The sequence below is a fragment of the Lycium barbarum genome, chromosome 1, assembly GCF_019175385.1.
Source record: "Lycium barbarum isolate Lr01 chromosome 1, ASM1917538v2, whole genome shotgun sequence".
Classification (NCBI taxonomy): domain Eukaryota; kingdom Viridiplantae; phylum Streptophyta; class Magnoliopsida; order Solanales; family Solanaceae; genus Lycium; species Lycium barbarum.
This window is the reverse complement of record NC_083337.1, coordinates 155,556,519-155,569,044: the sequence shown is the minus strand read 5'-3', so window position 1 is coordinate 155,569,044 and position 12,526 is coordinate 155,556,519. Positions and strand designations below refer to the sequence as shown.

Sequence of the window (12,526 nt, the reverse complement as noted above, 5' to 3'; positions counted from 1 at the left end):
TGACGTAACAAAGATTAAGATGGGATAAAGAGTCGAGACGGAAAGTATTACAGGGCTAATTTCCAAGATTGCAAATCTACTTCTATGACCATTCCAAAACACGCCTGTAAAACGTAAAGAACAACAACAAAGACTGCAGTCAACAAAAAGAACCTCATACAAAGTCATGTTACTGTCCAACAAAATGCCCAACAGAAATCTGAAAAAAACAAGAACTATAAAGTATTATTCCACAACAAACTGCACCTTTCAAGTAACTCACGAGTTTGTTAACTCTTCGCCACAACAAGCTAACACGAGAGTTATCCACTTATGTAGTGAGGATAGGAGGAAGGTAGTCCGATTTAGTACCAAGAACTGGGGCCTTGGTGTCGGGGAAAAACTCATGGCCTGGTAGCTCCGTGACATCCCCTTCACTGGTCACTCCAATGGGGTAGCGAAGCAGGTGACCTGGCAGATCTCTTTCCAGACTCTCACTTGAATACAGATCCCAGTATTTATCAGCTATTTTATTCACCTTCGTCACACATTCCTCACTTTCTGGATGTAGAAAGGTCTCATCAAGCATACCAAGGTGCTCGTACCACAATGCCATTCTGAAACCATGAACTTGACCCCTAGCTGGTTCTGCTGTGACCAAATGATGAGGCTGGTAGGCTCCCATGGCTATTTCAGAATCTCTAGCACCATCCATTGATCTCTGGTTTATGTTTGCGGATCCAACTATGATGTACTCGTCATCCACTGTTCAGAAATAAAGTTAGTATGAGTACATTTATGAGCTAGTATAACATCTATGCAGTACTGTGCATGAAAATGTTTTTGGTATAAGCCAAGAAAGTAATCTGTAACCGTTTTCACTTGGAATGCGCCGACACATTTTCAACACTGAGAAACCCTCCTTCCCATATATTCAATTCATAAACACTCAAAAGTTTTGATTTCATAATATTAACAAAACTAAAAAAATTGAAGTATTACCAAATTCAATACCTTCAGTCATTTAAAAACTTCAAACCCAGAATTTTATGTTTAAGAGAACTCTAGATTTCATCTTTATCAGAAGGCCAATAATAAGATGGAACTATAATAGTAAACCAGTACTTACCGATCATCATCTTGGAATGGACATAGATCATGAAGCGACGAGCCTCCTGAGCTCGCATGTAATTAGAATCAGGCTCTGGGGTCTCCGACGGTTCATATTCTCCGCTCTTCTTCATCTCCCGGTTACCAATGCAGAAAAATGTCAAATAATTCCTGGGATCCTCCTCAATACCTTTAGCATTCATGGCTTGAACAATGTGTTTATACATCATCTCCATTGTCCTTTTCTGCCAATCTAATATTGCTTGTACTGAAGCGCTCTCGGGGATTCCTTCTGGCCACATTGGGACAATAACATAAACGGTAAACCTTTCCCCAGCTTCAATCTTACTGCAGATCTTCAATGCAAGTTCCTTTGGGATGACATGCAAAGCACCTATGTCCTCTACTTTGACATCATCACATTGCCAGTCATAACAGCTTCCAAGAAAATACTGATTTTCAATGTAAATAAAATTCTTTGCTCGACGAATAGCATGAATATAAGCATCTTGGATGCTTCTGTCGATTATGTTATCCTTCCCACTGACAAGACCAGCTTTTGCTGCATCTTCAGGTTTGTCAGGAAAGCCAAAAGCAGCCCCGCCATCAATTGATCTGAATAACTGAACATTCCATGTTTCAGGATCATCAGGGTACATCACCGGAGATGGTGGAATGATAATATCATCAAGCTCTCTAAAGTTCACAAGAATATCCTTTCCACCCTGCTTTCTCCACCTCTGCTCAAAATTAAACAGAACGTCCCATGCGATTGGGCCTTCAAGCCGAGAGTGAATGTCATGCCAAGGCTCCCTTGGTCCACCTTTGGTAATTGAGCCATCAGGGTAATTAGGTTGGTGGAAATCATCATGGTGTGCAGTGTCCAATGTCCTAAAAAGTGAATGGAAAGGTGTATCATATCTACCATCACAAAGATCAATACCACCCACAAAACTCACAATTCTCCTCTGTTCCGACTCTCCACTGGGCTGCGCACTGTCCACTGCTACGATTTTCTGGTGATGAGTAAACATGGTAGAGATTTGAAAATCTTGAACAATGCTTCCACCATTATCAGGATTACGAGGGCAGAGGACACAGTGTACATCAGTACCTTGAAAGTACTGTTCAGTTTCTTGATCATGAGTGGCCATCAGACCATCCTTCTTCAGCAAACCCACAGACGTTCTATCATCCCAAACAAGCATAAGAACTTTAACACCTTCACTTGCCTTCTTCTTGAGCAGCTCCCCAAGTGTGATGTCTCCTCCAGGTTTCTGCCTCCTCGAGTCCCTCACCAAGGTTATTTCAGTATGCACTGACCAGCCAGTAATGTAAATCAAGTGCTTTGCATTAGTAATAGCATCAAAGATATCTTCCCAACATCTGTGGGGCTCATAAAACTTTCCGCCAGCAAGAGGAATTTTAGGAATAAAATTGTCTGGCACATGCGCATCTTGATACAAGGAAACCCGACATCCTTGTCTCTGTGCAAAGAAAGTGTAAGGGACACCAGGATATCTAGAGCTTCTAATTCCACGTTCCCAGTTTTTATCTCGAGTGACATCAAAAAACTGTAGCTTTACGTGGATTTTAGAACCTTGTGATATAGGATTCATTTCTTTATCCAGTAACTCAACCCATTTATCAATCTCCTCCCCTTCCAAAAGTTCATCAACCGGAATATAAGCTCTTCCAATTAAGGTTGCACCAATGGGATTGTCATCTTTGACAGTGAATATAACATTTGAAGCCATATGTGCACAGTAAATGTGAAAAGACTCATACCACCTCGGATTGTTTGGTTCATTTTCAATCATTCTGGTTCTCCCAACCCTAGCCTTTTCCAAATCAACTGTAGCATAAATTTTAGGAGTCCCAGCTCCAATACCAATTGTCTCCTCCACACGTTGCTTTATCTGCAATATGAGATTTCAAAATCAAATCTGTCATAAAAGGGGCAATCATTTCCTCAGGAAAAATCCTATTCTAGTCAAATCGGTATTAGAATTCCAATAAATCTTTGTATCTAAAAGGGCATTCTTAAACATCTACCTCATTTAAGAGAAAGTTGTCTATGTTCTATTAACAGATTCTCTAAAGTCAGAGATTTATAACACCAAAAATCATTTAATGTCACTTCCGGAAAAGATTCAGAAGTCCAGATTTTTAGCTGAAAATATGAGGTGCCCAAATACGGGACTATAGTCTAACATTGAACTCGGGCTGTATGGGGCCCAGCCCTCTACTGCTCCCACTTAAATAACAGGTTTTATATGTACAACAGCTTCACTTATCCAACAGGAGAATGATTGAGATTAATTAGCACAAGAAAGCTATTACATGTATTACCAGGTAAAAGAAACTATAAAGTACATAGGGCATTGGTAAATGTCTCTAGCAGCTTTAACCTTAGGTTTTTCACATGGTCAAACTGCAGGATTCTATCTGTAATTCTCTATCATGAAACTATGCTTTGCTCATACGCTTCAACCTATATGCGCGCTGCTGTCGACTTTGAAGGATTTACAGAATTAGATTCATCACAAAGTATACATTCCATATGTTGATACTTGAAAGAAGAGTCAAGAATCAACAAAATCCATTTTAAAAAGATGGCTGTAACCAATAAATACCTTCTACTAGCCTATTTAACCTCAGGAAATCGCCAAAACCTTGTAACTAAATCATATTTTTTAACCAAGGACTCCTTTATCCAACTGGCCGTGTTGCATAGTCCATCACGGCTTTATGATGTTCTGAGAAAAGGCTTAGGTGTAATCACAAGGAACCTACTTAAGCCTAGATCTAGTGTAAAAATCTCACTATAACTTAGCAGCTAAGAAAAGTAGCACTCTTCATAAGCTTCATGGTACGGCCATAACTTATATTCAGCTCAATTGAGAATCGACATGGAAACTATCCACCCTACGCTGCAATAGGGGTCTACGAGTGTTATCCATTCAAACAACTCCCTTTTACTAGTCCCTGATACTAAAAATAACTTTTCCCTTTTAATTGTCCATTTTAGCAAATCAAAGAGAGATTTATAATTTTTTGTCCAATATTACCCTTAACTTCAAACCTGTTCTGAGAACACTTTCCCTGAGCGGCGGGTATATTGGAAACAACCTCTCTACCCCACAAAGGTAGGACATCTTACCCTTCCCCAGACCCCACTTGTGGGATTGTATTACCCTTAACTGTATAGAGAACTAGCCAGCTTCTCTACCTCTCAAGGTAGGGGTAAGATCTGCGTACACTCTACCCTCCCCATACCCCACTTGTGGGATTATACTGGGTATGTTGTTGTTGTTGTATAGAGAACTAGTAGTCAAATTTAAAACAAATTAATATGGGTAATTTGGTAAAACAAACACTTAATAAATGATTTTTTTAAATGGAGTGTCATGTCAATAGAGGGCCGGTAAAAGGAAACTGGAGGAGTACTATTTTGGGAACATGTGATCCAATCTTCTATACTCCCACTCAATTCAGGCAAAGCACAAGGGAAAACAAAAACTGAAATTGAACACAATCCAAGTCGATCAAGAAAATTGATCATATACATATGTATATGTATACCTACCTTGCTGAAGAAGTGTCCACCACCCCCATGACCCTGCAAACCATCGACCTCGTAGATTGTGACATGGAGAGTACCGTGAAGCTGAATCTGAGCCATTTTCGCCTGCTTATCCAAACATTAAAAAAAACACATCACACCCTCAACCATATAGTTCACATCAAAACATTAAACCCACAAAAGGTATACTAAAACACAGAGTTGATTTCTCTGATGATCACTCAACTAATAATTATTATTCTAGAAAGTCACTTTCTTTGTTAAAAGAAAATTGAAATCAAGACAAAAAGTGATTTTCTGAGATAATAACTATTAATTGAGTGATCATTTGACAAATCAACTCCTAAAACTCAAAGCCATTACTCCAAAAGCAAACAAAGTTGAACACAAACCAAACAAACTGTATTTGGATCCAAAGTTAGGTGGGATGGGCAATATGAACTTTCTCTACTCAAAACAGAAAAACAAAGTTGAACCCAAGCAAGAATATGGAAAATCCGTGCATATGAAAACATGAAAGCTTAGCAAAAACTTATGTAAGAAAAATCAAGAAAGTTAAGAGGAAGGAGATCTGAAATCTTACACCCACGAACGAAAATTAATTTGAAGTGTCGGTTATGATCCAATCTTGGTTGTAAGAGAGGAGTAAATGAATGAGGAGATATATAGTGATCCAAGAAAGTTTTTTAATTTATATCTATATAAGCAGTGCTCAAAAGTTGAGAGAGAACGAGGGGAGCAGTACCTTTTTAATTTAGTATATCCTAGATTTAAGTATGGGACCAGAAACCAGATCTTTATGCTCTATGCAAATATTCTATTCCAATTTAGATCTGTATACACAGTACACACCTAGGGGAGTTGAAGAAAACCAGAAAAGTTTTAGTCAATCTAAGATCATGAAAACCTTGTGCCTCTTTCTTCTAGAACAAAAATTCTGAAATTTTGCCTTAAACAGTTGCACTTTGAAGAAAAAGAAAATGTAAGATTGATCTCTGACTCTTTACACGCTCCGTGATATTTGATCTATTTTGACAGGTCGCTTGTTTTTCCTCTAGTCGTCAGCGGTGTCTAATAGATATTTATATATATAAATATTTTTATTTGTAAAGTACAAAGCTATGCATGTGATGCGCCCTCTATTTCAATTTACGTGAACATAGATCCCCATAAATTAAGGTGCCGTCTGGCCATAAATATAAAAAATAACTTCTCTTTTTATGGAATTTTTAAAGTTGGAATTGTGTTTGGCCATAATTTTTGAAATTATAGTTGGATAAAAAATTGAAAAATAAGATTTTTTTATTTTTGGTATTTCGAAATACAACTTCAAGTTGTATTTCTAATATTTATGACCAAATGCCCAAAAGTAAAAAAAGTGAAAAAAAATTCCGAAAAAAAGTGAATAATTTTTATGGCCAAACGGCTACTAAAACAAAGAGAGTAGTATTTTTCACAATCACTCACTTATAAAGTAAGGTAAATATTTATAATAAGTATTAATTGATAAAAATAACATATTATTACATGTTAAACTATATTGATAATGTAAAATATTTTACATTGACGCGATTGAGGATATACAACTTAAATCTTTAAATGCATGGACATAATACATTACTATTTATTTTGAATTATCAATAAACAATTACTAAATATAAAAATTTATCTGCAATTACCAATTAAGTGACCTAGTAATGAAAAACTTTTACTCCCTTAATATATAACACTTTAACTCTAACTCGGTGTATAATTAAATTTCAAATGATGTTGGATAGGTGCATTTGTATTTTTAAGCACAACACTAAGGGGTCGTTTGGTTGGAAATAACTTATCCCGAGATAACTAATTTCGGGATAAGTTATCCCGGGATTAGTTATTCCACCCTCAAGGTGGGATAAAAAAACACCCTAGATAATTAATCCCGGGATTAATTATTTCAAATTTTTTCCAACCAAAGTGGGATAAGGCGATACTAATTTTTATCTCAGGACTATTTTTCTCTATCCATCGTACCAAACGAGCCCTAATTGTAACGTTTGCTTTTCGGTTCCCTTTTCCGTCCTTTTCTTTCATTGTAACGTTGATTAGTAAGTTCAAGATTTTTTATTGTTTCGCCGAATAAAGACTATTGATTCATGTCCAAAAAGTCATCAAGGAGAAAATTACGCCACGTGTAGTGCCTTAGCCTAAACTCAAAGGTTTACGCGTTTTTGCCGTCGACATGTCAACTCTGCTCAAAAGTGCTTTCTGCTAATTACCATACAAAATGTCATTCCCATATTCACCATTGAGGGCTTTGTTATGACCAATGATAAAAGAAGAAATTAACTTGACTTTCGATACACGGATTTAACACGCAGGTCTTAAACATGGGATTTGGTTAAATTTCTCGACGAAAATTAACCTCATGGACAGATTATTAGGAATGGCACAAAGTAGCATATAGCCCGCCCTAATTTGAGGGGTTAGGCGGTAGATATTTTACAAATGGACCAACAAAAAATTTGCTAGGTAACCCATTTCAACAATTGTTTAATGGCGTAATAATTTTCTTTTTACTTTTCGTGTATCTTATAGAATTTTTAGACTATGTCTAACGATTCTTTTTGAACCAATTGAAAATTTTATAAAGCAATGTAATAAAATTGTCTGAAAACTTATAATTTTTTAAACATTGAGGGTTCAGATAAGGCCACATTTTAGATGAAAATGTCCTAAGTAAGACGCGAATTTTCAACTTCAATTGCATATGTTTGAAATTATTTCTGAAATGGCTAAACTTTCAAAAACATAACTTCAGCTATAAAGTAATTGGCGGCCTCAGAAACATATATTTATGCACTTCGACCAACCTAAGATAATCAAGAAAAATAATTTCATGAACTATATTTAAGCAACTATTAAAAATAAATTAAAATCTAGATTTTACCTCGAAAGGAATATTTGCATAGATCACAGCTCAAATTGACTCATTTTGGGCGCCGCACAAATTACCCCTGAGGCTGTCCATAGTTGATCCATGTCTGTGATGTAACGAAATGATCAAGGGCCCATTTGGCTCCAACTTTTATTTATTTATTTATAAGCTGTTTTGAATTTATAAGCTACTTTTTTCAAGCTAAGTCAAACAAGCCCCTTATTTTTTTGGCTTTATTTTAAGCACAAAATAATTTATAAACTAGTCAGTCAAACACTCAAAAAAAAATTAAAACAACTTATAAATTGTTTTCAGCAACTTATAAACTAAGCCAAACGAGCTCCAAAAGTCCGTTGGGGACAAAACGTAACCTCTGGGAACTTTCCCTTTTTCTACCCCAACATCAGTTGTCACTTTATCACTATCCTTGTCACACCCCGTCCTTTTCCTTTTAGATAAAGGTAATTCATCTATAATTTCTTATTTTGTCTTTTGAACATAAAAACTAATTATTATTTATTCCTTTGAAAAGAAGATTATTTCGTGTGTGTTTTTTCCAAAAAATATTCAATTATCACAAAGTATGTTGATATTATAAGCTTAGATTCTCAAAGAGTTATTCTTCTTAATGCCTTTTTAAAATTTTAATACAAAGTATTAGAACACAACATACTAATATATTTTTAAGAAATCATATCTTAAAAGCACTTTAATTTATGTTTACATGTGCATCTCATGTATTAATTAGTTTCTTTTTGGGTTGGAAAGATTGAAGCAAGTAACTGTAAAAAGGACTGCTCGATGCATTAAATTCTCGCTATGCGCGGAGTTGGGAAATAGCAAGTAACTATATGAGTTCAAAATTTGCAATTGTTAAGTATGTAACACATACCCAATTCATCTTAGGTAAATTTTCGATAAATTGAACAATAACTTATTTATTAATCAACTTATTTTAATCTAACCATACCACATGAAAGCGTTAAATGTAATGCCAAGTGCCAGTTATTATTAAATAATAAAGAAACGTAGTAGGGAAGACAAAATATTCCTTCATTAAGCGCAAGTTTAGCCTGAATGTCCGATCGGTTAAATCAAAAATGGCTACCTAGTCTGAGTCCGGAACTTTGCTAACCCAAAAAATAACGTTAAGAACTAAACTAATCCTTTTAAAAAAAAATCAAAGTAGGCTTCACGCACAGAATCTATGCGTGAAATCTTCTTTCCCCCCGACCCCAGCCTTTGTTCTTTGGAAATCAAACTCAAAATTAAGCTTTTTTCCGTACTTTAACCGAAGATTAGTCACGTTTCAAAATACCGGAATATAAATATTTTATATAGAATTTAATATTTTTTTAGCGTATAATAATATCGGCTCATTACATCAAGTATACATATACATTTGGATCGTCGTTTTAGGGGTTGTAAAGTGCTGCGAAGTAAGTTTAAAAACTTGTTATATTTAGGTTTAAGTGTCATATTTTATAGGGTTTTGGTTAATCTCTTTTGTTTTACTCCCAAAGCTATGAAAGTACTTTTCCGGTTCAAGAAAGATAGAAAAGAAAAAATTACTCTACTTTGTATTAGGTTGCTTTTTTCTTTTATGTCTTTTTATTTTGTTATAGCCTTGAGTCTTTCACTTAGAAACCAGCCTCTATACCGATTTGTTTGAGTCATCAACCTTAAACTCCCTCATATCCTTTATACAATAAATTTTGACAGCCCGCTGCAACGCCTTTTTTGATATGAACATCATTCCCTTTGCAAGGACGCAATCATCAGTCATGAGATTTTTTGGTTCAATCCACGTTTTTTGGCGACTTTGATCATCATCTCTTGTGAAGACAAATGCATCCTCACGACCTTGTAGACTGTCAAGATATGGAATATAGTCAGAATGCCACTGCATTGGGCTGTCAGGAATTGGGTTTTTCGCCATCGGAGGTGGTACATGGTGGTGAGTTGGTTCTGGTTGGTTCGGGAGACTAAAATGCATATCTTCTTCATCCCCTTCACTATCTTCATCATCAGTTACCTCTGCATTATTAGCGGGTTCATCGCCATCACTCTCTGATGTATCCACATAACTTGGACAATCAGCGCCATCTAAGAAAGGCCTCCTCCTACACGATAAAAAGCATATGTTAAATTCCAAATTCAAATATATATATATATATATATATATATATATATATATATATATATATTAATTATTCACCATCAAGGTGATGAACCTACACATATTGAGAATGAGCATGGTGTGGAGAATGATCAACTCCATCAAACTGAAAGGACTGCTCAACATCCATAGTTGGTACCACTGGCGAGTTTTGATAATAATCAGCTGCACCGAACTTAGAATTATTATAATAATCAGCTCCACTGAACTGAGAGTTTTGATAATAATGAGCTGCTCCACTAAATTGATATGATTGCCCAATATTACTCGTATCAGGTCTATAACCCCTACAAAGATTTAAAAATGGTTATTTACCAATACATAAAATAAACACGTGCTGCTACACAAAATAATAATATAAGAATGCATATTTACCAAGTTTGATTAAATTGTTGGGTTAGATTTTCCATAGGCACCTGGCTACTCAAAATGCTCCCGTAAGAACTAATATCTCCATAAGTATTAACTTGACTGGGCTGTTCTTGAGAGACCTTTCGGGGTATCTTTTCAACATACATCTCATGAACATTAACGGGGATTAAATGTTTATATTCTTCTGGCGCATTCAAACAATCCCTCAAAGAATCATCATCATTGATATAATGCATACCAAGCACTATACCATGGGAAACTGATTGTGGATATCTGTCTGTTATAGAGATTTCATACTCATCTGGACTAATGTTCATTTTTTCATGTATGTAAGTGACTAGTGATTCATAAGACATTTCAAGTGGACATTTAACATGAACTTTTGGTCTTTTATTGTAACAAACTGTACTATTATCATCAAGGATAATACCATCCCAATGTAGTGAAACTCTAACTGGTGGAATATCTTGAGCCATTTTTTGTATGAAGTTTGATTTTTTTTTTTTTGAATGACTTAATAGACTTAAACTTATCAAATGTATGAGTTTTTACCTTGTCCAACATTTTTCTTAAATAGATTCATATTGACCCCTATTGCGCATTGAAATGTTGCGCAATAGTCACTATTTTCGTCATTTCATGCATTGTATTGTTAAATCGGTCATTTATGTGTCATAAAAAAGCTGAAATTGGCATGCATGATGTATTATCAAATCAAGCATGGGTGTCATAAAAAAGCTGAAATTGACATGCATAATGTGCTATCAAATCAGTCCTTTATGTGTGATAAAAAAGCTGTAATTTTCAACCATGATGTGTTGTCAAATCTTGTTATATTGCGCATTGAAATTTTGCGCAATATGAATTAAATTCAAATAAAAAGATAAAAAAATGTGATAAAAATGTTGAAATTGACATGCATGGCGTGTAGTCAAATCAAGCATGGGTATAAATACACTTGTATTGCGCATCGAAATGTTGCGCAATGTGAATTAATGTTTAATAAAACGATCAAATATTGCAGCATTGTATTGTCAAATCGGTCATTTATGTGTTATTAAAAAACTGAAATTGGCATGCATGATGTATTGTCAAATCAAGCATGGGTGGCATAAAAAAACTGAAATTGGCATGCATGATGTGTTGTCAAATCGGTCCTTTATGTGTTATAAAAAAGTTATAATTTTCAACCATGATGTGTTGTCAAATCATGTTATATTGCGCATTGAAATGTTATGCAATATGAATTAAATTCAAATAAAATGGTAAAAAAATGCAGTACTATATATAACATGATTGACAAACAACTAGTATTCACTTTAAAACGAGTTATCATGACATTCTACACCCAATTTGATAATCTTGATTCTATTACATGTTTTACCCCAGCAAACATATTTGAAGCAATGGGTAGGACATGAGAACTAGATGATGATGATTTTCATTACTCAAATAACCCTAACAAAAGATTCAGTCGAGAATACAATAAAACAATGAGAGAGAAGTGAAATTGGCGTGTTAGGGAGGCTAAAGCACTGGAGCAAAAGTTAGCTTCAGTAGGGCTTAAATGTCACGCCCCGAACCATGGCCTGGGCGTAACACGACACTCGGGCCTTGCTTGCATGTGTCCGAGCGAACCTCATGGCTTGCTTGTCAACATGGGCATCAAAACAATATGATCTATATGATGCAATTTAAATGAATCATGAAAATATAATTTGCGGAATAAAGTTTTGAAATTATCTCATAGCATGAAATATCATGCAAACATAATAGTCTGCAAACATGAAAGCATAACTGACTCTGTGAACTAACATCTGTCTATGAAACCTCTAAAACATGTTTGAATACTAACTACCAGGATATGGCCCTGGGCTACCATAAACTGAATACTAATGCAGACTCCATGCTGAACCCCGAGAGGAATGGAGCTCACCAATAAGCTAATAACTGAAGTGACCCTACTGCGCAGATGTATGCTCCTGAAAATCGGTATCTGCGCCGTGAAGTGCAGGCCCCGGGCAAAAGGGACGTTAGTACATGGTGAATAGTACTAGTATGTAAAACCTGCTGAAATGAAGAACATGGCACAACATAGGTATAGGACATGAACTGAAACTGAATGTAACTTGAACATGAGCATGAAACGTGAGTAAAGTCTTAAACAGTAAATCAATGGAAATACATGTATGTAAAATTGCTCGTAATGTGGGGAACGCAGAACACTCACACCTTGCCAGGGATATGAGATTTAAGTAATAATAAGCATGTAAGGATCCAAACTGCATAATGAAGGTGTTGCCTCCTTGCTGACAACCCTTATCCTACGGTGGCAACGTAGTTTCAGGCTATCTGAGCCTTCTCGGTTAACTAAGCAATT

At 35.6% G+C, this 12,526-nt stretch overlaps 1 protein-coding gene across 4 annotated transcripts; it reads right to left on the bottom strand.

Annotated features, from left to right (window-relative positions):
• LOC132598714 (phospholipase D alpha 1-like) lies at positions 1 to 5,740 on the bottom strand. Of its 4 annotated transcripts, none has more exons than XM_060311745.1 (4): positions 5,421 to 5,740; positions 4,679 to 4,780; positions 1,109 to 3,008; positions 1 to 744 (listed from the first exon to the last, which is right to left on the bottom strand). In XM_060311745.1, the coding sequence occupies exons 2-4, from the start codon at positions 4,772 to 4,774 to the stop codon at positions 311 to 313; spliced, it is 2,430 nt and encodes an 809-aa protein (XP_060167728.1). In that variant the 5' UTR covers positions 4,775 to 4,780; positions 5,421 to 5,740; the 3' UTR covers positions 1 to 310. The 4 variants fall into 4 exon arrangements, with proteins under 4 accessions (XP_060167728.1, XP_060167738.1, XP_060167758.1 ...); XM_060311755.1 differs by having other exon boundaries at positions 5,528 to 5,740; XM_060311775.1 differs by having other exon boundaries at positions 5,583 to 5,735.
• Positions 5,741 to 12,526: the final 6,786 nt, after the last annotated feature.